Source organism: Gorilla gorilla, chromosome 19, assembly GCF_029281585.2.
Source record: "Gorilla gorilla gorilla isolate KB3781 chromosome 19, NHGRI_mGorGor1-v2.1_pri, whole genome shotgun sequence".
In the NCBI taxonomy this organism is placed as follows: Eukaryota; Metazoa; Chordata; class Mammalia; order Primates; family Hominidae; genus Gorilla; species Gorilla gorilla.
Window position 1 is genome coordinate 44,893,681 of NC_073243.2, and position 25,923 is coordinate 44,919,603.

The 25,923-nt window shown below is 34.8% G+C and overlaps 1 protein-coding gene across 9 annotated transcripts in view; it reads left to right on the top strand.

Moving 5' to 3' along the window:
* Positions 1 to 25,923, top strand: part of ADAMTS6 (ADAM metallopeptidase with thrombospondin type 1 motif 6) — a 362,071-nt gene that overhangs the window by 176,485 nt on the left and 159,663 nt on the right. For all 9 annotated transcript variants that reach the window (XR_010131756.1, XM_063700711.1, XM_055367654.2 and 6 more), the window contains 2 exons: positions 5,182 to 5,225; positions 9,757 to 9,862. Coding sequence is in view for 8 of the 9 variants with exons in the window: in XM_063700711.1 (XP_063556781.1) it covers positions 5,182 to 5,225; positions 9,757 to 9,862 (150 nt within the window). In the remaining variant the exon portion in view is untranslated. The remainder of the gene's footprint in view (positions 1 to 5,181; positions 5,226 to 9,756; positions 9,863 to 25,923) is intronic.

Here is a 25,923-nt window from a genome sequence, read left to right on the forward strand (position 1 = left end):
AGTTTCTTCAGCTGTAATTCACATTAGTGGTGTTTGTGAATTTCTCAGTGACCTTGGCTGAGAGAGGTTGTTTTGATGGTGGCATAGCTTTGCCGGGGTGGGCTTGCTGGGCTATTTCTCAGGTCAGAAATGTATGCATATGGTGGGTTGGCTAGCTTGCAGTCTGACTCACTAGGTTTAGGGCCATCATGCTATTACTCTGATTGGAAACACAGGCATGCAGTTACTTAGACAGCCTGGGGATGTGCCTGCCAAGAGTGGCTTGGAGGGCTATTTCTCAGGTCCAGGACATGAGTGCACAGCTGCTTGGCTGGCATGGGGATGTGTCTGCCAGGGTTGGCCCACAGGGCTATTTCTCAGGCCTGTAATGCAGGCATAAGGATGTTCAGCTGGCTTGGTGGCAAGTCTGCTGGGGGCAGGCTGTTTATCTTGCCTAGGACACAGCTGCACAGCTCCTTGGTTAGCCTAGGGCGTGTTTGCCAGTGGTGGCCCACACGGCTGTTTCTTAGGCCTGGGATGTGGTCACATGACTTCTTGGCTGGCCTGGGTGGGTGTCTGCTGCAGGTGGCCCATGGGGCTATATTCCTGGCTCTGGGCTCAGGCACACAGCTGCTTGGCTGGCTGGGAGGGTGTGTCTTTCAGGGGCAGCCCATGGGGCTGCTTCTCAGGCTTGGGATTCAGGCAAAAGGCTGCTTGGCTGCCCTGGGGGCATGTCTGCTGGTGGTGGAAGGTAATGCTATATTTTGGAGATCTTAAAATGCAACTTAATCATGTGTTTTGGTCAGTTTCTTCTGATAGCCATGCCTAGGCAAAAGTGACTAGAAGATTAAAGAGTTGAAAGTATCCATACCCAAAAAGTATACCAATGTTACAGTCTCAACCAAATTCTCTAGTTTTGATCTTGCTCAATTGTCCAACGTCATTATGAATTTAGGGTAAAAGAATGGCAACATATGCATTCATCTACTCACTCAAAAGTGGAACCCTGATTTCCCTAAAGTACTGGGCTTTATGTAGATTCCCTATGACCATCTTTCTTAATTCTTTTTCATCTGAAGCCATTATTACACTTTCATGAAAAGAAAACCAAAAAAGTACCATAGGGATAAGGTGCTATTTTTCTATCCAAATTCAGAATAAAGAACATTTTCCAATTTTATTTCAGCTTTTCTTTTAATTCTTAGCATTCCAGTGTACTTCTTAGCCTAGTCTGAAGTTAGGATCACAGGCCTAAGTTTGGGGGCTTCTGCCACCTGTGGGTTGGTAAGGATTTAGTAGTGACTGATTTTTGTAAAGGGTGTTGAGAGTAAGCAATTAGAATTCCTTTTCCTCAATCTCTTCTTTCTTCAATTTGTACTGCTGCAATAAAAGTCCTAAAAGTATACCAATTATATATTTGGGATAAAGCAAGACTGCTTGCATTATTTTTCTTTGTAAATTTTCCTGAAGTGGCTTGGATCTGGAGGAAAATAAGGTAAACCCACAGTATGGCAGAGAAGAGTTGATGGGATGTAGAGTGAATATGATGCAAAGTAAAAATGAGAAAGTTAGGTAAAAGAAAGAAAGAGGGTGTGAAGTTAGAGAAGATTATTATTATGGCATAAAATTTAAAAAGATATCTAAATATAAGATGGGAGACGACTGAGAGTTATATCGAGGAATTGAAATAAGCTGGTTCATATTTGGCCTACTTTAAGAGACATTGGCTTAAGTGTAGTAGAGCTTGAATTAAATGATTTCTCAAGATTTTTACATTTGTAAGAAATATGGGGCTGACAGCACAGAGAATAGTTTGTGGGAAAGGAAAGAATCAGGAATTTATACATGAAGAAGAGGAAAATAGGAATAAGAGAATGAATAGAATAAGAAATATCCCACAAAAAAGAAATTGAAAAAGGTAAAATATGAGATAATAGTAAGTTTATAAAATATGTAAATAATAAACTAAAAGCAATTTTGAGTTTTAAAAAATGTCTCAAATGATTACCTTGCACTTCTGCTCAACATTTTGTTATGTACAGGTAACATGATATTGAGTGAGTATACACAAAGTATGGAAAAATATTTGTATTCATCAATTCTATATTTGAACGGAAATTAAGTATAGTGAAGTTTACCTTCAATAGAAACTTTAATGTTTCAGATTTATTATTCCCAATTTATAGTATAAATACAACTTGATTCTATATTATATAATTCATGGATAAGATGGTGTACTTTTTAATCCATGACTGAAATCTTTCTTCTGCCCACAGTCTTTTTCTGCTATTCCATGATACATATTCAGGGAAGGCAATTATAAGAATGGCCTAAAGAAGATAAATCTATTAGAAGTAGGTATCATGGTAGATATAGCCACATATAAATTTTTTTTTATTACCTTGTCATGCCTTCCATTTATCAATCTGGAATTTTTATTGTTGCAAACTGAGCTAAGCTAGTATGTTCAGGCAAAACCTTAGGATTTGGTGGATAAAGGTTATCAGTTGTAATGAAGGGAAGTTTTAGATCAAATTCCATTATAAATATAAATATTTGTAAAATAAGCAGGAAGGCACAAATATTTCATATTCCTTATTTTATAAGCTTGATGACATTCCAACTCTGTTATTTAGGTGCTCTGACAATACTTTGCATGAAGAGTGCCCTCAATATGTATATGAAAATATTATGGGGACAGAATTTATTACCCTTATATTTGTTATCAGGAACCCTAATACTCCAAACCATTGAGTGGACATACAGGACAAATCTCAGATGTGTTACCTAAGTGTACATCCTGCAAAGCTTGTGGGGTTTTTGTATGGGTTCATGCAAAGTGGGGCAGTGCTTCTGAAATATTTTGGCCAATCTACTGATCTGGAGCACCACTAATTTTTTCCTTCAATGCAATGAAAAAGACACTTTTAACATTCATTACACATTCATTGGCTAATTATCAAGTTTCTCTTGTGTTTATCATCAGAGACAGGCATAGCTGAAAGAGTTTCTGATTAAAGTTGGTTGTACAGAAATGTATATATGTATGTATATTCTCCCTACTTTCCCACTTCTCCCTTAGATACCCACTGTTATCCTTCCAGATTTATATCTATATATAAACTCAATCTGTATATATACTCATGGTTTGAAAAAATCCTTCTCTACTATACAAACTATTTTCTAAGTTGGTTTTGTCTATAAGAAAAACAAATCTGGTTTAGCATTCAATGTTTCAGCCTCTCTGAAATTCTCATAGTTCTTCAGATATGCCATACTCTTTCTAGACTTTGTTCCTTTGAATACTCTATTCTTTGCTTGGAATGCTTTTACTTTTCTTTTTTTTAAATCTGGCTTAATCTTTAAAACCTGTTTCAGATGTATGTCCTATGTGAATCTGTTTCCTAGTTTTCTATGTGTATTCACTGTTTTGTCTGTATTTCTATATTTTGTTTTTAAGTAGGTTATGGCAATAATCATCATGATAGTAGTTAACAAATACTGATTGCATAATGTAACTCTAACTGTTTTTACATTTATTTTATTTAATCTTTTTTCAACATTTTTCTGTAATATATCAGTTGTGTTTTATTTCCCCAAATAGACCAAAAGTAACTTATTTATCTTTCTATTCCTAGTATATGGCACTATACCTGGGCATATGATAAATGTTCAGCAAACTGGTAGACCAGTTTTAGGAAGGGCACTGTGGGACTTGGAGATTTAGAAATAGATTCTATTGAAACATCTGTATCTGCATTACCATGAAAAGTCTTCCTTTACGTTTTCTTGAAGACTGCTAGAAAAGGTTGTGGCTATGTAACAATAGGCATAACACACTATGATTGCAAGATAAATTGACTGTGACACCAAGAATATACTTTATGGTGCTTCGATGAGTACACTGGTACCCTCTCTATATCTTACATTCGAGGGTGTTCCAAGCATTGCAGTCCCATGGCTTACCAATTACAAAAGAAGAAATAGAGAGGATGAATATGTGAATGGTCAGAAGAGAAGTTTATGCAAGAGGAAAAGAAAATCCCTTTCCTCAAATGTAAAATGAGCAGGATGAAGAGTTTGAAATTCTAAAGATAGACAGAGGGTATCTCCAGAAATTTTAATGAGTTCAACAACCCAGTGATATGGCTGGTTATAATATACAATTTAGTCTGGTGATTGATAGGTAAGAATGGGATTATTTGCTAAGCCTCTCCCCTACTAATACTGACTAATCGTTATTTATATACAATAAAAGAGAACTCTTACAACTTGAATTTCCCTGTAGTTCGTGAAGCTTTACTTTTTAACTGAAATCTTTTCTTTTCTAGCATAAAACAGAGGCAAATAAAAATTTTTAGCCTTTTACATTTATTTTTTACTCTCACTTTAGAAACTTTAAATACTTTTGGTTTTAAAAATGTTTACAAGGATATACTGAAAATGCTTAAAATAAATGTTTGTATCAATATTGACAGGATTCGAAATGTAATATTTTTAAAATATGCAACATTATGGACTCAATATTTTGTATTGAGTTATAATGCAGCATGGTATAGAATAAATCTGATCAACATTAGGGAAGCTTTCTATTGAGAGATTCATTTAGCCTATTGTAAAATCACTTAAAAATATTTGTATTTTAGCCATGCTAATTTGCTGGCATACAACTAGGAGAAATATGTAATATCAATTTTATTCCCATTGTTGTATTACAGTATCTTTTTCTTTAACAAGAACCTGTGCCAGAGTTAAAGCAACTCCAAATAGTGCCTATAGCTCAGAAGTATAAAATGCAGTCTGTGTCTGTAACAAAACCTATTCCCACAGGTTCAAAGGAGATTGGAAATAAGAAGCCACCTATTTGCATTTTGCAGAAGTAGTAACAGTCTGCAGACAAGGTACTCTAGCTTCAAAACAGTATGGCAGATAGTTTATGGAACTTGCGATTACAAAAATCCACTTTAACCTTTCTTTCTTACTGGCAGGTGTTCTACTGGCTTGCAGCCAGAGGCTGTGAGTGTAGTGCTGCCTGTGGTGTCCCTCAGCACTGTAGAGTGCTGAAAATGCCGACACTCCAGTTGATTGCTCATAATTGCATTAATTGTGGTCTGACAACTTCAGGAGAGAAGTATGATGAATATAGAAAAATATGTTACAAATCTGATCAGATTACAAATTTCATCTCTGTTTTCTCCATAGATATGATATCTGCACTTATAAAAATAAGCCCTGTGGAACACTGGGTAAGTTTTTTTTTAATAAAGGTAGAATGGTTCTGATTGTCTTTTTGGACCAATGACTTTAATCTTTATTATTAATTTGGTCATTTTCCTTTCTGTACATCTGAAATCCTAAAACCTGTTACACCCAGCCTTTGTGGATATGTCATTTACTAGGAAACAAATATTTATTACCGTCATAAATATTATATAAATTTCATTGGCTTTTTTGACAACTGGAATGATTATTAAAATTAACTTAGAATATGATTCAAATTCATTAAAGAATTATAAATCGAAGTTATCACTCATGTTCATATAATCCATCTCTGTAATGTATTTTCTAGAAATACCAAGATTGTGAGAGTAAATGAAAGCAGTCAACATCTTGAAATTTCAGGCTAGAAAAGGAAAGGAAAAAAAAAACACAACTAAGGATACTTAATGAGGAGGCACCAAGAACAATACTTCTTTTGGTACAATTTTGTGGAAAAAGTATAGCCCCATAAATTAAGATAGTATTGGAAATTTTATACTACCCAAACAACAACAACAAAAAATAATCTTATAAAATATTATAGCCACAGGTGAAAAGAGAGGACAGGATTATCTTTCTTGTGCTCCCTAAGGGTCATTTGTCTTTTTAAAAGCATTTTTGTAGTATTCTAGAATTTTAAAAATTACACATTGTTACAGAGCATGATTTCATAGTTAACTGCAAATACAAATGGGCAAAAAAGGTAGCTCTCCAGTAGTCTAAATTATTAAGCAACTAAAGTTATTTTAAAGGACAGAAGCTTTTTTTCTCAATTTTTTAAGGTCATAGAGACTTTTTACAGACTCAGAAGGTAAACAACTGAAAATGAATTCTCTAGTTTCTCTATGACAAGTCTCAATTTTCTTATCTGTAAAACAATAGTTATGAAATTGATTCCTATGCACCTCACAAGCATTTTGCGAAGATCAAATTAAAGTAGATGTAGGAGGAAAAGTGTTATCCAACTGCCTGGGAAGTTCAGTGAAATATCTCTTTGGAAACTAAAATTTCTCTTGATAATTTTACCTGACTTCCCAGGCTTCTCCTACCCATTTCCCTTAGGATTTATGGCTGAAGAAGAAATCTCAAATAGCCAATGCTGAGTATTAACTATGGAGAAGCTTGCTAGTTAAAAAGCATAATGGAGACAGAGCTCTCTTTGCTGAGCGAGCTCACATCAAAAAGATTTACTTTGTAGTGTTTTAAGCTAACAAGACCAACATAATCCAACAGAGGGGACTCTGAACTGGGAACTAACAACTGGCTTTGACAGTTTCAGTACATTAACTTTTACAGTGTATTTAAGCTCTTTGTTCCTCAATTTTGTTATCTATGATGTAGGAGTAATATCTGCCCTTATGCTACATGGACATGGTTAAAATCGTTTAAGGAAAAAAATGTAGATGTATTTAGTAAAGAGGTTTATAAAAATGGACTGGTATTATTTAATGTAGAAATTGCCTATTCTTTTAAACTTACCCCCCATATTTACTGTTCACAGATTCTCTAAGTATTTATTAAGTGTTCAGTCAATTTTAGATATAATAGACACTAGACCTCAAATCAGGTGCACATATTAGCCAGAGCTAGTATTTTTCTAGTGTATCTATATTTGAAGAAATATGTATATACACACATATACACATTTGCACATATACACCCTCTCTCTCTCTCTCTCTCTCTCTCTCTATATATATATATATATATATATACCCTCACTGTCTCTCCCTATATATATATTCTGCTTTTTGAAGGTAGGTTATTTACATATGCTCTTCATTGTATTAGATTGGTGCAAATTACTTTGCACCAACCTAATGACATTAGTAAGACACACACACAGTGAATTTTACTTTTATTTTGATAAATAAAGTATTTTGAGAAATAAAGTATTTTGAGTACTGCCTAGTACTTTGATTGTCATTATTGGCAAAGATTTGAGGTGTTTTCCTATGCTACTTCTCATTTTATTTTTCTCAAAATAATGTGTTCTAACTTTGATAGTTTATTAATTTATAGAATCAGTACATTAATAGGTATGTGTCAATGCACTTTCAAGCTCAATATAAGTTATTTTTCAAATTATAAACTTGTATATTGTTTTTATACTACTTCTTGTGAAAACTGAATGAGCTGCATATATATGTATATATACACACACACGTTTTAAGTTCATCTATGGAAAATATATTATCAGTACAGAATTGAGCAGATTACTTTTTAAGTTGTATTCTAGTCACTTTCATATTGGTTTTTATACTGATTTTTCCATAGTCTTTTGCTTAATAATTCTGATGACCAATTGTAACATGGCTAAGTAGGCTTAAGGGTGCAAACTGTGGCCATCAAGCTGAGGAAACCTAAATGACCGAAATAGTTATCAAATCGCCATTAACACAATCACACATAAGAATTTTGACAGTCTCAATTTTATAGGTATACAGAAAATTGTGGGGGGTTGTGAAAATACATTAGCATTTAAAATACTTTCATTTTACTTAAGATTTAGCTTTATATTTCAGTAAGTAGAAATTTTCCAAGTATATTCTTTCTGAAGTTGTTGTTCTAGCAGAGATAATAATTTTATATAAGATGGCAGAAGTAAATCTGTGCTTGTAAATACACCTTGAGGAGTCATTGAGAATTCTCAATTGAAAATACAGCCACATGGCACATACCAAAAAACGACACAACAACAACAAAACCCAAAAGCTAACCCATGGAATAATAGATTTTGGGAAATGTAAGAAACATTAATTTAACAATAATTATTCTTAGTAATTCTGCTTTTCTTTTGAAAAAACATACATTTTATAAAGGTCAAAACAGAAACAGTATTCAGAGTGGCTTTGTTCTTCCCATATAATAGGCCACATTGAACCAAATAACTTAAAGCCAGATAATATAATGCAATTTTTTAAAAAAGATTTCAGGTATTTTCCTATTCTACTTCTCATTTTATTTTTCTCAAAATAAAAGTAAAATTCACTGTGTGTGTCTGTCTCTTTCTCTCAGTGGAGATTGGAAATGACATTCATTAAAATATTTTAAATATTTAAACAAATATTAAATATTAACCAAAAATTAACTGAAACAAAAAAATAAGTTATCCTGCTCCACTTTTTACATTCTCTTTTTCAGGTCCCAATACCTCTAATGAATGGAAGGGCAGCCCAGGGGTATCACTAGTATTTATAACTCTGTGAGGCAGAAATCAACTCCCTCCCCAACTCTTGCCTGTCTCGCATAAAACAGTAGGAAAAGCAAACGATCTATTAGCAAATCCAGCATTAATCTCATCTCTGTTCCAATGTAGCTGTTGATACTCATATTAGAAAATACAGAGAAACACAACTTCTAGAGCTTTCTTGTCAGTAAAAATATGGATTGAATACCATTTATTGTTTCTAATTAGTACAGCTGGGAAATTATACCTAGCACAGAACATTGCTTATTGTATTCAATAAATATTCATTGAATTGAATCGAAATCACTTTTGGTGGGAAAGTAATTATTAATGTTTGGGTGATGATAGTAGACTACTGACCATAAAAAATGTTTTTCCTACTTCCCCTTCAACTTCTTCTAAATAACTTTTTGTTTCTATGTGCATGAAGTATGATTTGGCATCTGTTTCCTTATAAGAGATGACATTTTTGCTTTTGCACAAAAATTCTTTTTTTAAGCACTGTTTTAAAGTTCTGTAGTATTTCACACAGCATGATATTCATTTGAAAGTAAATATTAAAACTTTTACATACTAAAATCCCCAAGGGGAGAATACCTTGAGTAACATAACATTTCACTGGAATCAGCGAATTAACACCATAGTATTTGCTTTATCAGTAAAACTCTAATGCATTGAAGTAAGGGATAGGAGAGAGGAAAAACGACACTGAATGTGTGAATGACTTTCCTCCTATTAAAATACTAAAAGAAATTGTTGCATCACTGTCAGGATTAATTTGAGATTAAAAAAATGCAAAAACCTCCCATCTTTAACAGTTCTCCTTTCCATCTTTTGAATCATTCATTTTATTTTTTAATAAAAATATCACTTAAAGAATAATTTGGGATTCCCCCTTTTTTTGGTAACTAGAAAGTTGCTTGTATATTTTTATGAACCCACTAAACTTAAACAGATCTCTTTAGAAAAATAATGTGGATATATTTTGCTTTCTACAGCCTGAAGAATGTTAAAATAGAAATGCTTTCTTGAATTCCCTCTTCTGGCTCAAGTTACTAGGTGGTCCCAAGTTACCAGAAGTAAAATTTATAAATCTAACCCCTAGTCTAGACATTTTCCAGCACTGACTGCAGTTCAAAAAATATTAATGTCTAGCCGGCAAAGTGAAATTCCCCCCAGCGATTTTGCAAATGACTAGAAAGTTAACCTTTTGCCAACGGCTCCTTCTGTGCATGGAGGTTATTAAAAAGAATCCAGGCATTTATAAGTATAGGCTTTTAAAGACTGAAACACCTTGGCTTGACCCTTTGTGTCTCTTTCTGTTTATTCAGGCTTGGCCTCTGTGGCTGGAATGTGTGAGCCTGAAAGGAGCTGCAGCATTAATGAAGACATTGGCCTGGGTTCAGCTTTTACCATTGCACATGAGATTGGTCACAAGTGAGTGAGTTTAAGAAAATCAAAATACATTTTAGAACTCCACTCTTGAGCAACTTGTAACTACTGTATGGAAAGGCTGTGCTGAACCTTATTTTACTACCTTTTTGTCTGATTCCAATAGATGATGTTATTATTGTGGGTATTGGGATAAATCATCTGAAGAACTGGAGACTTGTTAGATAATCTTTGTTATTCAAAGAGTAGTATCCTCAGTGGTGAATGCACCACATTTACAGTCTCCTCAATACCTGTTTCCTTATAAAGTCCAGTTATTTAAATGATCTTTCTTTTCCTCAAGTGACAATGCATATATATTTTTAAATCATTGACATCACTACCATAAAATGTATTTTTAGTTTTCACTCTTCATACAGCTGTCAGCATCCCTTTTCCAGGCATAAAGTTTGTGCAGACATTGCTATGTAACTTGTATTTTCAGGTGCATTTGTATGTCATTGATAAAAAAAAAAAAAAACTGCAAGAAGTACATGATACCATCCTCCTTTCTTCCTAGGAGGACCTGAAGGTTTTAATGTTTGTTTTAAGTGAACCTGTGCCAAAGGAAAAACTATCTTATGTACCCTGCCCCCCACCCATGCAAAAAATACCATCTTTAAAATTTTAAACAACAGGCAGTAGTAATATGAAAGCCTATTCATGTGGAGGAAGAGAAGCTTGATAATACTTTTTTTAAAAATTTCGACATTTGTGTTGAAATTTGACTGAAAGATGACTTGCTTCAATTAGTCAATTTCTAAGCTGATTCTGATGCTTTTATAAAGGTAAAAACTAAACAAACGAGCTTCCAATTTACTAACAGGATTTTTTTTTTAGCAGGAAAGCTCTTCTAAAACAGAAACAGTTGACATTTAGCAAATGACTAATTATATCTGCTAACAAAAAATGAGAGAAAACTTTAAAATGTTAGTCAAGCATTTTTAGCTAAAACAACCAGCTTACTTGCAGGAACTCCTGACATTTGTAGAATTTAAGTTTTATATTCTGCTTTTTTGGTGGCGTCATAGATAGGGGAAAAAGAACAAATAAAAATCAATGTTTTTTATATACTTACCTCAGAGGTAATTCCTGAGGTAAATCTGTAGTTCAGCTTTTTTGTTGTTGTTGAAGTGGAGAGTAAAATTGGGTCAGTCGGCTGCATTATTTCAAAATTGCAATCAAATTTTATCAAGTTGATATGATTTAGGTGTAAATTTAAATAAACAGCAAGTTTCAAACCCGGCTTGATTCAGACACAGGAAAAGTCAGTATTACACTCTTAATGAAGACTTAAAAATATTGGTATTCTACTTTCCATTGTAATAAACATCAGGTGAATAAAAGGAAAAGGCCCCCTTAACCAAGCAGTTTATCTTTAATTCACTTAAAAATCTGGCTAATTAATGACTGTCAAACTCTTATGCAATCAAACTGAATTTAATAGGTTCTGTTAGATTCAGTTAAATTGGAAGGTTAGGAAAAGTAACATACAGTGGGTGAACACTGTGTATGTGAAAACACTATTATCTTATGTAGTCACAAGTTAGTCAATGTCAACACACACATTTCACATTCCATTCTTGTATGTACGTACTTAAATAGCTGAGGTAAGGGTTTATCTTTCTTTGTATCTTTTGTAAAGATTCTGATTGGGCAACTTCCCAGGTTTCCTAGATTTTGTTGTTGTTGTTGGCCTTATAGGTAAATCCTTTCAATTCTTCCTACAATGAATGGCTTGTACCTTATGTAGAAAAATTGTGAAAGAGAAATAGAATATACCTCTGAAGTTTTATGTATCTTGGAGTAACTTTGTTTCACAGTTAACTCTTGTTTGAAAGTATGAGTGTTAAAAATGGGGAAAAAATTCCACAAAATCCTTGGATTGAGAGCCAGAAAAATGCTTCCATTTAAAAATGTTGTTTGACAGACAAAAAAAAAAAATAGCTTTTTTCCCATGTCCAGTTTATCACCATGTTTCTATCCCCCTTCCCCAGACAACTGGGCAGATGTGTTTAGCATATATAGTCTGTTTTGTGTTGCTCTAAAGGAATACCTAAGTCTGAGTAACTCATTTTAAAAAGCGGTTTATTTGGCTCACAGTTCTGCAGGCTGTATGAGAAGCATAATGCCAGCATCTGCTTCTAGTGAGGGACTCAGAAGGCTTCCACTTGTGGTGGAAGGCAAAGCAGGAGCCAGTGCACCACATGGCAAGAGAGGGAGCAAGGGAGATGCTGTGCTCTTTTAAACAACCCGCTCTCATGTGAACTCATAGAGCAAGAATTCATTCGTTCTCCCCAGGAAGGGACCAAGCTAATTATGAGGGATCTGCCCCCATTACCCAAATACCTCCCACCAGGCCCCACCTCCAGTATTTGGGATCACATTTCAATATGAGATTTAGAGGGAACAAAACATCCAAACTATATCAACATACTATTTTTTTCAATATGTCAAATTATTATTTGGTCAATTAGGGAAAATTTGTTTCATATGTGAAGATCCCTTTACTTTCTTTTAAGATCTTAGGGTTTAGCCTTTAGGGACTTAGCGGTCAACTCTGGCACAATTCATGTCATCATTAAAATACAGTGATCTCTATTCTTCCTGAACCAAAGCAGTAGCCATAGTAAACATATCAAATATATTTTCAGGTGAAGTATACTGATTTTTTGTGACTTGTATCCTTTATGAGATGGATGTTAAGTGACATGATGATATCAGGAGATTAATTACAGTGAAGAATATTTGACCATAAACTACTGAGAAGAGCCCCTACTGAGTAACTAGACTGTGTGAATATTTTCTCCCTTTCTTTAAATTGTGTAGAATATGGTTTTGTACCCAGTGTTTACTTGTGTAGGGATATAATATCTATTTAAAGTAGCTGTGAGATAACATTTTCTTCGGCTAAGCCTTAGTGACCACTTTTATTTCTCTCCATCCTCTCCATCCTTTTGTGAAAACAAGAAATTTGTTTCCTTGTCAAATGAAAAATTGAGGTTTATACCATATTTAAATGACATGTCTAGGTTTAATATAGGCTATAAGCCAAAGGCACTTAATGAAACCTTATAGGAAAGAATGTTCTTTGAAAGATTTTAAAAATTAATTATGTTGTTGCCATGAATTTTATAAGTTGAAAAGATTATAATGTCAAAGAGGGGTGGCAAGAATTCAGCCAGACATCTAGTACATTGAGAAAGCTATCTAGTGTATCTAAACTGTACAAAAACAGATAATCTTAACAAGGGGTCTTAAAAATACTCATTTTTTGGTTATGAATGCATATTGAAGTATGTGAGACTGAAGTGACATGATGTCCAGGATTTTCTTTTAAAAGAAAGGAAAAAAAGAAAGAGAAAACAAGAATAGCAACATCTTGAATTTTATTATCTTGATGATGTGTTTATGGCAGTTCATTATGCCACTGTTTCTACTATTGTATATGTCTGATTTTTTCCACAAAATGAGTTCTAAGATCATACATTGTTTAGGTGTGGATTAACTCATTTATTAATCATGATTGAGTGAACCTTAAGTCTAATATTGAGAGAATTTTTAAAGTATTACAATTTGTAGTCAGACACTGTGGCTCATGCCTGTAATCCCAGCATTTTGAGAGGCCAGGGTGGAGGATTGCTTGAGCCCAGGCATTGGAGACCAGCCTGGGTAACATGGCCAAACTCTGTCCCTACAAAAAATACAGAAATTAGCAAGGTGTGGTGGCATGCACCGTAGTCCCAGCTACTTGAGAGGCTGAGGTGGGAGGATAGCTGAGCCCAGAAGATCAAGGCTGCAGTGAACCGTGATCGTGATCATGCCACCGCACTCCATTCTGGGTGACAGGCCAAGACCCTGTTTAAAAAAAAAAAAAAAAAAAGCTATGTTGAAAGCTATAGGGATATATTGGTCTTGCTTTAGGAAGTAAATATCAGTATCTTGTCTCAACCATAGGAATTCTCTCTGTAGATTAGTTAGGAGATGAGTTTTAATGTTAGTTTTATAAAATGAATTAGGAAATATTTTCTAGAATAGTTTGCTTTCCCATAAGTACATTTTAAAACATTATTTAGATATAATTTACATACATTAAAAATGCACCCATTCTGTATATGGTTCAGTGAGCGTTGGCAAAGGTGTATAACCATGTCCCACCACCACAATCAAGATATGAACATTTCTATTACCTGAAAAAGTCCCCTTTACAGTTAATTTCTACCCTCCTCCCCACTCCTCCATCCCCAGACAACCATGGATCTCCTTTTTTACCACTATAGATTAGGCTTGCTTTTCTATAGTTTCATTTAAGTGGAATTACTCAGTGGGTACTCTTTTGTGTCTAGGTATTTCCGCTGAGCATAAGGTTTTTGGAGAGCCATCTGTGTTGTTGTGCCTATCAGTAGTTCACTTTTTTTCTGGATAGTAATCCATATCACATATCACTTTTCTGGTGGTTTTTAGTTTTGTGCTATTATGAATAGAACTATTATGCACATCTGTTCATAACTATTTGTACTGATGTAAGCTTTCATTTCTCTTGGATGATACAGTTGGTAGCATGGTGTTTAATGAAGTTAGTGATGGTGAGCATCTTTTCATGTGCTTCATATACATAACTCATATATCTTCTTTGAAGTGTCTGTTCAAATCCTTTTCCCACTTTAAAAAAATGGGTTGTTCTTTTCTTATTGAACTGTATTATGGATAAAAGTCTTCATCATACTTATGTGTATATTATGTGTGTATATATACACATATAAATATGATGAAGACTTTTATCCATTATATATAATGTAACATATATATTTATCCATAATATATAACATAAAACATATATAGTTTATATATGTGTATATATCATGATATTTTCTCATCTGTTGCTTCCTGTTTACTTTTTAAATTGTTGCCTTATGAAAAGCAGAAACTTAAAATTTTGATGAAGTGTAACTTAAAATTTTTCTTCTGTGGTTTGCTTTTTGTGTCCTAAAAAAGCTTTGCATATTTCAAGATTGTGAGGATATTTTCCTGGAGAAGATTTATACTTCTAACTTTTATATTTAGATCTATGCTCCATTTTAATTTTTATGTATAGTAGGAGGTATAGGTTGAGGTTCATCTTTTTTCCATATGAATATCCAGTAACTTCAGCACAATTTGCTTTAAAAAGTTGGTTGGTTTGCAAGGATTTCATGTCTAAAACACCAAAAGCAATGGCAACAAAAGCCAAAATTGACAATGGGGATCTAATTAAACTAAAGAGCTTCTGCACAGCAAAAGAAACTACCATCAGAGTGAACAGGCAACCTACAGAATGGGAGAAAATTTTTGCAACCTACTCATCTGACAAAGGTCTAATATCCAGAATCTACAATGAACTCAAACAAATTTACAAGAAAAAAACAAACAACCCCATCAAAAAGTGGGCAAAGGATATGAACAGATGCTTCTCAAAAGAAGACATTTACGCAGCCAAAAAACACATGAAAAAATGCTCATCATCACTGGCCATCAGAGAAATGCAAATCAAGACCACAATGAGATACCATCTCACACCAGTTAGAATGGCGATCATTAAAAAGTCAGGAAACAACAGGTGCTGAAGAAGATGTGGAGAAATAGGAACACTGTTACACTGTTGGTGGGACTGTAAACTAGTTCAACCATCGTGGAAGTTGGTGTGGCGATTCCTCAGGAATCTAGAACTAGAAATACCATTTGACCCAGCCATCCCATTACTGAGTATACACCCAAAGGATTATAAATCATGCTGCTATAAAGACACATGCACACGTATGTTTATTGCGGCACTATTCACAATAGCAAAGACTTGGAACCAACCCAAATGTCCAACAATGATAGACTGGATTAAGAAAATGTGGCATATATACACCATGGAATACTATGCAGCCATAAAAAATGATGATTTCATGTCCTTTGTAGGGACATGGATGAAGCTGGAAACCATCATTCTCAGCAAACTATTGGAAGGACAAAAAACCAAACACTGCCATGTTCTCACTCATAGGTGGGAACTGAACAATGAGAACACCTGGACACAGGAAGGGGAACATCACACACTGGTGACTGTTGTGGGGTGGGGGGAGGGGGAGGGATAGCATTAGGAGATATACCTAATGCTAAATGACGAGTTAATGGGTGCAGCACACCAACATGGCACATGTATACATAGGTAACAAACCTGCATGTTGTGCACATGTACCCTAAAACTTAAAGTATAATAATAATAAAATTAAAAATAAATAAATAAATAAAGTTGGTTGGTTTGTAATTTTCTTTTAATGCCTTTGTCCAGTTTTGGTATCAGAATAAAGTTTGTCTTATAAAATGGGTTAAGCCACAATCAACATTATACTGAATGGGCTAAAGCTAGAAGCATTCCCCACAAAAACTGGCATAAGACAAAAGTGCCCTCTCTCACCACTCCTGTTTAGCATAGTATTGGAAGTTCTGGCCAGGGCAGTCAGGCAAGAGAAAGAAATAAACGGTATTCGAATAGGAAGAGAGGAAGTCAAACTATCCCTGTTTGCAGATGACATGATCCTATAGCTAGAAAACCCCATCATCCCAGCCCAAACATTTCTTAAGCTGATAAACAACTTCAGCAAACTCTCAGGATAAAAAATCAATGTGTAAAAGTCACTAGCATTCCTATAGACTAACAATAGTTAAGCCAAGAGCCAAATCAGGAATGAACTTTCATTCACAATTGCCACAAAATGAATAAAATACCTAGGAATACAGCTAACTAGGGAGGTGAAAGATCTCTACAAAAAAAAAAAATCTAGGAAGAATCATAACAAGAAAATGACCATGCTGCATGTAAATTTACAGATTCAGTGCTTTTCCCGTTAAGCTACCATTGATATTCTTCACAGAACTAGAAAAAACAGTTTTAAAATTCATATGGAACCAAAATGGAGCCTGAATAAATAGCCAAGGCAATCCTAAGCAAAAAGAACAAAGCTAGAGACATCATGCTGCTTGGCTTCAAACTGTGCTACAGGGCTACAGTAACCAAAACAGCATGGTACGGGTACAAGAACAGACACATAGACCAATGGAACAGAATAGAGAACTCAGAAATAAGGCTGCACACGTACAACTATCTGATTTCAACAAACCTGACGAAAACAAGCAATGGGGAAAGGATTCCCTATTCAATAAATGCTGCTAGGATAACTGGCTAGCCATATATGTAGAAGATTGAAACTGGACCCCTTCTGTACACCATACACAAAAATTAACTCAAGATGGATTGAAGGCTAGTCACGGTGGCTCACACCTGTAATCCCAACACTTTGGGAGGCTGAGGCGGGTGAATCACCTGAGGTCAGGAGTTTGAGACCAGCCTGGCAAAGATGGCAAAACCCTGTCTCTTCTAAAAATACAAAAATTAGCCAGGCATGGTGGCACATGCCTGTAGTCCCAGCTACTTGGGAGGCTGAGGCAGGAGAATTGCTTGAACCTGGGAGGCAGAGATTGCAGTGAGCTGAGATCATGCCATTGCACTCTAGCCTGGGTGACAGAGCGAGACTCTGTCTCAAAAAAAAAAAAAAAAAAGAAAAGAAAAAGATGGATTGAAGACTTAGATGTAAAACCCAAAACTATAAAACCCTGAAAGACAACCTAGGCAATACAATTCAGGACATAGACATGTGCAAAGATTTCATGATGAAGATGCCAAAAGCAATTACAACAAAAGCAAAAATTGACTAATGGGATTTAATTAAACTAAAGAACTTCTGTACAGCAAAAGAAACTACCAACAGAGCAAACAGACAGGGTACAGAATGGGAGAAAATTTTTGCAGACTATGCATCTAACAAAGGTCTAATATACAGCCTATATAAGGAACTTAAACAAATTTACAAGAAAAAAAAATCCCCATTAAAAATTGGGCAAAGGACATGAACAGACACTTCAAACAAGACGTACATACATACATATATGAAAAAAAAAAGCTCAACATCACTGATAATTAGAGAAATCCAAATCAAAACCACAGTGAGATAACACCTCAAACCAGTCAGAATGGCAATTGTTAAAAAGTCAAAATTAACAGATGCTGGTGAGGTTGTGGAGAAAAAGGAATGCTTATACACTGTTGGTGAGAGTGTAAATTAGTTCAGCCATTGTATAAGACAGTGTGGCGATTCCTCAAAGATGTAAAGACAGAAATACCATTCAACCCAGCATTCCCATCACTAGGTATATACCCAAAGGAATATAAATCACTCCATTACAAAGACAAATGCACATGTATGTTCATTGCAGCCCTATGCACAATAGCAAAGACATGAAATCAACCTAAATGGCCATCGATAACAGACTGGATAAAGAAAATGTGGTACATGCACACCATGGAATACTATGCAGCCATAAAAAAGAATGAGATCATGTCCTTTGCAGGGACTTGGATGGACCTGGAGGCCATTATTCTCAGCAAACTAACATAGGAACAGAAAACCAAATACTACATGTTCTCATTTATAAGTGGGAGCTAAATTATGAGAACATATGGACACATAAAGGGGGACAACAGACACTGGGGCCTTTTGGAGGGTGGAGAGTGGGAAGACAACTAACGGGTACTAGGCTTTTTAAACCTGGATGTATTAGTCAGGGAAATAACCTATAAAACAGACCCCCATGACACAAATTTACCTATGTAACAAACCTGCACTTGTACCCTTGAACTTAAAAGTAAAAAAAAAAAAGAGAGAAAATAAAATGGTTTTTCTATTTTTTGGAATAGTTTGTATATTTAATGTTATTTTTTCTTTAAATATTTTTAGAATTCATCAATGATGTCATTGGAGCCTAGAATTTTTATTGTGGGAAGATTTTTAATTAAAAGTTTAATTTCCTTATTAGATATAGGATAACATTTTCTAAATCTTCTGAGTCCTTGTTTTGTAATTATGTCTTTCAAGTATTACTCAATTTCAGCTGAATTGCCAAATTTATTAACATTTGTGATATGCTGTTATTGTTTTTTAATGCCTGTAAATAATTATATTCCCTCATTTATTCCTGATATGTACAATTTGTTTTCTCCCCTTTTTCTTCATCAGTCTAGCTATAGGTTTATTGATTTTATTGTTCTGTTTTTAAAAAACATCTTTTGGTGGCCAGGTGCAATGGCTTACGCCTGTAATCCTAGCACTTTGGGAGGCTGAGGCGGGCGGATCTCCTGAGGTGGGGAGTTCGAGACCAGCCTTACCAACAAGGAGAAACCCCGTCTCTACTAAAAATACAAAATAAGCCAGGTATGGTGGCACATGCCTGTAATCCCAGCTACTCGGGAGGCTGAGGCAGGAGGATCACTTGAACCCAGGAGGCAGAGGTTGCAGTGAGCCAAGATCACAACATTGCACTCCAGCCTGGGCAACAAGAGTGAAACTCCTTCTCAGAAAAACAAACAAAAAGAAAACCTTTTGGTTTCATTGATAATCTCTATTGTTTGCTCATTTCCGTCCTCTCTTCCTTCCTTCCTTCCTTCTTTCCTTCCCTCCCTCCCTCCCTTCCTTTTTTTTTGTTTTTGAGACAGAGTCTTGCTCTGTCACCCAGGCTGGAGTGCAGTGGCACAATCTCGGCTCACTGCAGCCTTGTGCTATCACACCCAGCTAATTTTTGTTTTCTTGTATTTTTTCATATATATATATAATTTTTTTTTTTTTTTTGGTAGATATGGGGTTTCACCATGTTTCCCAGGCTGGTCTCCAACTCCTGAGCTTAAGCAGTCCTTCCACGTCAGCCTCCCAGAGTGCTGGGATTACAGGCCCGAGCCACCACACCTAGCCTATTTGCTCATTTTCTATTTCATTGTCTACTCCTTATTATTTCCTTACTAGTTCTTACTTTGGGTTTAATTTGTCCTTTATTTAAAAACGTTTTTAAGAGAGAAGTTTGAATCATTGATTTTGGACATCTCTTCTTTCATAAAATTAGCACTTAACAGCTATAAATTTCTTTGTATGCCCTCTAGCAGCATTTTACAAATTTTATTATACTGTATTTTTATTTTCATTAGTTAAAAATTTTTCGTGTGTGATTTCTTCTTGGATTGTGATTAGATAATATACTCTGATTTTAATCTTTCTAATATTGAAATATGCCTCATGGTCTATCATATGTTCTACCTTGATGAATGTGTCTCACATCCTTATTTTTAATTTTTGTGTTTACATAGTTGATATATATATTTATGTGATATATGAGATGTTTTGATACAGGTGTGCAATGCGTAATAATCACATCATGGAGAATTTTGGTATCCAACCCCTCAAGCATGTATCCTTTGTATTACAAATAATCCAATTATATTATTTTAGTTATTTTTAATGTACAATTAAATTATTATTGATTATAGCCACCCTGCTGTGGTATCAGGTAGTAGGTTTTGTTCATTCTATTTTTTTGGTACCCATTAACCAGCCTACCCGCATCCCCCACCCTCCCCAACTACCTTCCCAACCTCTGGCAACCATCCTTCTACTCTCTATGTCCATAAGTTCAATTGTTTTGATTTTTAGCTCTCACAAATAAGTGAAAACATGCAAAGTTTGTCTCTCTGTGCCTGGCTTATTTTGCTTAGCATAATGATCTCGAGTTCCATCCACGTTGTTGCAAATGGCAGGATCTCATTCTTTCTTATGGCTGAATAGTACTCTGTTATGTATATGTACCAGATTTTCTCTATTTATTCTTCTGTTGATGGACACTTAGGTTGCTTCCAAACTGGCTACTGTGGATAGTACTGCAATAAACATGGGAGTGCAGATATCTCTTCCATAACATGATTTCTTTTATTTTGGATATATACCTAGCAGAAGGATTGCTGGATCATATGGTAGTTCTATTTTTAGGTTTTTGAGGAACCTCCAAACTGTTCTTCATAGTGGCTGTACTAATTTACATTCCCACCAACAGTGTATGAGGATTCCCTTTTCTCTACATCTTTGCCAGCATTTGCTACTTTCTGTCCTTTGGATATAAGCCATTTTAACTGGGATGAGATGATATCTCATTGTAGTTTCGATTTGCATTTCTCTGATGATCAATGATATTGAACAACTTTTTGTATGCCTGTTTGCCATTTGTATATCTTCTTTTTTTTTTTTTGAGACGGAGTCTTGCTCCGTCACCCAAGCTGGAGTGCAGTGGCACCATCTCGGCTCAGTGCAAGCTCCACCTCCTAGGTTCATGCCATTCTCCTGCCTCAGCCTCCTGAGTAGCTGGGACTACAGGGGCCCACCACCACACCCGGCTAATTTTTTTTGTATTTTTAGTAGAAACAGGGTTTCACCGTGTTAGCCAGGATGGTCTCGATCTCCTGACCTCGTGATCCACCTGCCTCGGCCTCCCAAAGTGCTGGGATTACAGGCATGAGCCACCACGCCTGGCCTGCCACTTGTATATCTTCTTTTGAGAAATGTCTATTCAAATCTTTTGCCTATTTTTTAATCCAGTTATTAGACTTTTTTCCTGTAGAGTTGTTTGAGCTCTTTATATATTCTGGTTATTAATCCTTTGTCAGATGGATAGTTTGAAAATATTTTCTCCTGTTCTGTGGGTTGTCTCTTCACTTTGTTGATTGTTTCCTTTGCTGTGCAGAAGCTTTTTAACTTGATGTGATCCCATTTGTCCATTTTTGCTTTGGTTGCCTAGCTTGTGGGATATTACTCAGTAAATTTTTGCCCAGACCACTGTCTTGGAGATTTTCCTTAATGTTTTCTTGTAATAATTTCATAGTTTGGGGTCTTAGGTTTAATTAAGTGTTTAATCCATCTTGATTTGATTTTTGTATATGGTGAGAGATAGGGTGTATCTTTCATCCTTGAAAAGTATATCTGCCCTTGTTGGGCCTGGTATTCTAGCATTGTCAGTTAGATCCCTTTTGTTGATAATGTTTTTCAAGTGTTTGGTATTATACCTTTTCTTTATAGTTGATCAATCAATTACTAAGGGAGGAGTGTTGACAACTCCAAATGCATATGTAGATTTGTCTACTTCTCCTTTTCACTCCGTCAGTTTTTGCTTCAAGTATTTTAAGTTTCTAAATTAAGTGCATTCACATTTCAGATTTTTATGTCAGCCAGGCGCAGTGGCTCACACCTGTAATCCCAGAACTTTGGGTGGCCAAGGCGGGTAGATTACTTGAGGTCAGGAGTTCGAGACCAGCCTGGCCAACATGGTGAAACCCCATCTCTTCTAAAAAATAACAAAAATTAGCCGGCTTGGTGGCGCATGCTTGTAGTCTCAGCTACCTGGGAGGCTGAGACAGGAGAATGGCTTGAACCCAGGAGGCGGAGGTTGCAGTGAGCCAAGATTGCGATATTGCACTCCAGCCTGGGCAACAGAGCAAGACTCCGTCTCAAGAAAAAAATGATTATTATGTCTTCTTGATGAATCAACCTCTTTATCATTATAAAAAGGAAAAAGGAAATGTTTATTTTTATCCTTAATAATATTACTTATTCTGAAATCTTCTTTGTCTTGTTAATATAGTGGCCCCAGCTTTCACTTTATTGTTTGCATGTTACAACTTTTGTAATTCTTCTGTTTGTAACTTTCATACATCTTTATATTTAAAGTGAATTTCTTTTAAGCAGCTTATAGTTGTTTAGTCATTTTTGAAATCCAGTCTGAGAGTACTCATCTTTCAATTGTATTATTTCTTTCACTTATATATACAATGTAATTACAGATATAACTAGGTTTTAGTTGATAATATTGCTGTTTGTTTTCTAGCTTTTTTCATTTGTTTTGGTTCCATTTTCGTTTTCAATTAATTGAATATTTTAAAAATATTTCATTTTAGAATGTGTATCCTGCAGTTTTTGGATGGAGTATTCTATAAATGTCATTTGGATTAAGTTAATTGATAGTGCTGTTCAGGTCAACTAACTATATATCCTTACTGACTTTTTATTAAGATTGATCTATCAATTACTGAAAAGGGGTGTAAAAGTTTCTAACTATAGGCTGGGTGTGGTGGCTCATGCCTGTAATCCTAGCACTTTGGGAAGCCGAGGTGGGCAGATTGCCTGAGCTCAGGAGTTCGAAACCAGCCTGGGCAACATGGTGAAACCCCGTCTCTACTAAAAAATACAAAAAAATTAGCGTGTGACAGCGGGTGCCTGTGGTCCCAGCTACTCAGGAGGCTGAGGCAGGAGAATTGCTTGAACCCGGGAGGCAGAGGTTGCAGTGAGCTGAGCTTGCGCTACTGCACTCCAGCCTGGGCGACAGAGCGAGACTCTGTCTCCAAAAAGGAAAAAAAAATGTTTCTAACTATAATAGTGGATTTGTGTATTTCTCTTTGCAGTTCTATAAGTTTTTGACTCACTTTTGTTTTACACTTGGTTGTTAGGTGCATACACACTAAGAAATTTTTTTCTTCTTCTTAGAGAATTGATGCTTTTAGCATTATGTAATGTCATTCTTATCCATGAGAATTTTCCTTTATCTGAAGCGTGCTGTGTCTCACATTAATATAGCTACCCCAGTTTTCTTTAGATTAGTGTTAGCATGGTATATCTTTTTCCATCCCTTACTTTTAACCTAGCTGAGTCTTTATATTTATAGCAGGTCTCTATGGTATTCAACATATAGTTGGGTCTTATATTTTTCACCACTCTGACAAACTTGGGCTTTTAATTGGCATATTTAAAACTTTCATATTTAAAGTGATCATTGAGACAATTGAATTAATATTTGTCATGTGTGTAACTTTTCTATTTATTGTATTTTGTTTCTTTTTATCTTTTTCTGCCTTTTCTTGTTTTAACTGAGCATTTTATGATTCTATTTTATCTCTTCTCTTAGCATATCAATTATACTTCCTTTAAAATATTTTAATTGCTGCTCTTGAGTTTGTAATATAACAATTTTATATACGAAATATATTTAATGTGTACATATATATAAATTTCTAACTAATCTAAGTCTGCCTTCAAATAACACTAAATTGCCTCATGTGTAATGCAGGCTCATTTAAAGAATGTATGTCCAATTCTTCATTCCTGTTCCTTATGACATTGCTGTCCTTCATTTTATTTATCCACTTACTGTAATAACTAATACATTGTTACTATTATTACTTTAAATAGTTATCTTTTATATCAATTAAGAATAAGAAAAATTTATTTTAGCCTTAGTGTTTTTTAATTTTTAGTTTTTATAGATGCATAATAGTTGTATGCATTTATGGGGTATGTGTGATATTTTGATACAAGGATACAAGGTGTATGATCAAATCTGGGTGATTGGGATATTCTTTATTTGATGTCCTTCCTTTCTGTATATAGACCTAAGTTCCTGAGCTATGTCATTTTCCCTTTTCCTGAAGAGCTTTAAAAAAATATTTCTTGCAGTGCAGGTCTGCCGATAATGAATCCTCTTAGTTTAGGTTTATCTTAGAAACTCTATTTCTCTTTAATCTTTGAAAGATAATTTCACTGGACACAGAATTTACATGGTTTCTGATAGAAATAGCTGAAATTTCTATTCTTGTTTCTCTACAAGTAAGGTGTATTTTTTCTCTGTATTCTTTCAAGATTTTCTCTGTGTCTTTTATTTTCTGCAATTTGAATATGATATGCATACATGCAGATTTTTCGGTATTTACTTGTTTGGTATTTCTGAACTTCCCTTCCTGGATCTGTAGTCGGGTATCTGTCATTGATGTTGAAAAATTCTTAGCCATTATTACTTCAAATACTTTTCTGCTCCCTTCTCTTTTTCTTCTCCTTCTAGTATGTCAATTACATGGAAGTCACACCTTCAGATATTGTCTCAAAATTCCTGGATGGTGTATTCTGGGGTGTGGGTGTGGATGTGTGCGTGTATGTGTGTATGTGCGTGATTCTTTTTTCTCTCTGTATTTCAGTTTGGGAAGTTTCTATTCACCCTATTATCAAGTTCACTGGTTTTTTCCTTTGCATGTTCAGTCCTTAGCATGTTCAGACATTCATCATTTCAGATATCTAGCATTAAAAAGCTTTTTTCTTAGAGTTTTCATCACTCTGCATACATTAATTATCTATGTCTTCTTGCATGTTGTCTACTTTTTCCTTTAAAGCTGTTAACATATTAATCATAGTTATTTTAAATTCCCTGTCTGTTTATTCCAAAATCTGTGTCATATTTAATCTAGTTCTGATGGTTCTTTTATCTTTTTTGCCCATGTTTCAGTATGTCTTATATATATATATTTTAACTGAAAGCCAGACATGATGTATTGGGTAATGGGAACTGAGGTAAACAGTCATTTAATGTGTGGTAGTAGGTATTCTGTCAGTAATTGCTAATGAATGATGCATGTTTGCGTTGTAAAGTGTAACTCTAAAATGAAACTTGTGGCTCCTTTAAGTCTTTATACTATTTGGAAACCAAATGGACTCAGTTTTTTCTGGTATGGAAACATTTTCAGTTAATGTAGCATGACTGAAGCATTTTACTCTGTCAGTTGATTAAGTTTCAAAGCTATATAGTGCCATAGTTTTTTATCCAAACTTGTAAAATCATGCTTAATAATATTATTTTCTTATGTCTCCACATTTACATTATAAGTTTTAATCACTTTAAAATTTTTAGATTTTTCAGATTAGAACATATTGCTATTATTATTAAAGTAGTACTCCATATTGTCTTTTCATAAATACTAAATTTTGGTCAGGGCCAGTAAGATGCCAAAATTATGCTATCTATGAATTCACACACATAAATAAATGCACATACATATACACACATACATATTATATATACAATATATGTAAATTTTCATCTGTAGACATTCACATAATGTGGACATATTCACGTAGTAGCTAAAACATAGCTAAAACAATAACGTAAAGACGTTCTTTAGAAAAGTTATTAAAATGAAGTCTAACAATTAAATTATTTCAATAATTAGGCTTTTGCCATAGTATGGACTAATGCCAAAAAATAGATAAGTCCAGTCTGCTGGTTACTGCATTAAGTATCTGGAATTTCAGAATAAACTCTGTGTGTGTGTGTGTGTGTGTGTGTGTGTGTGTGTG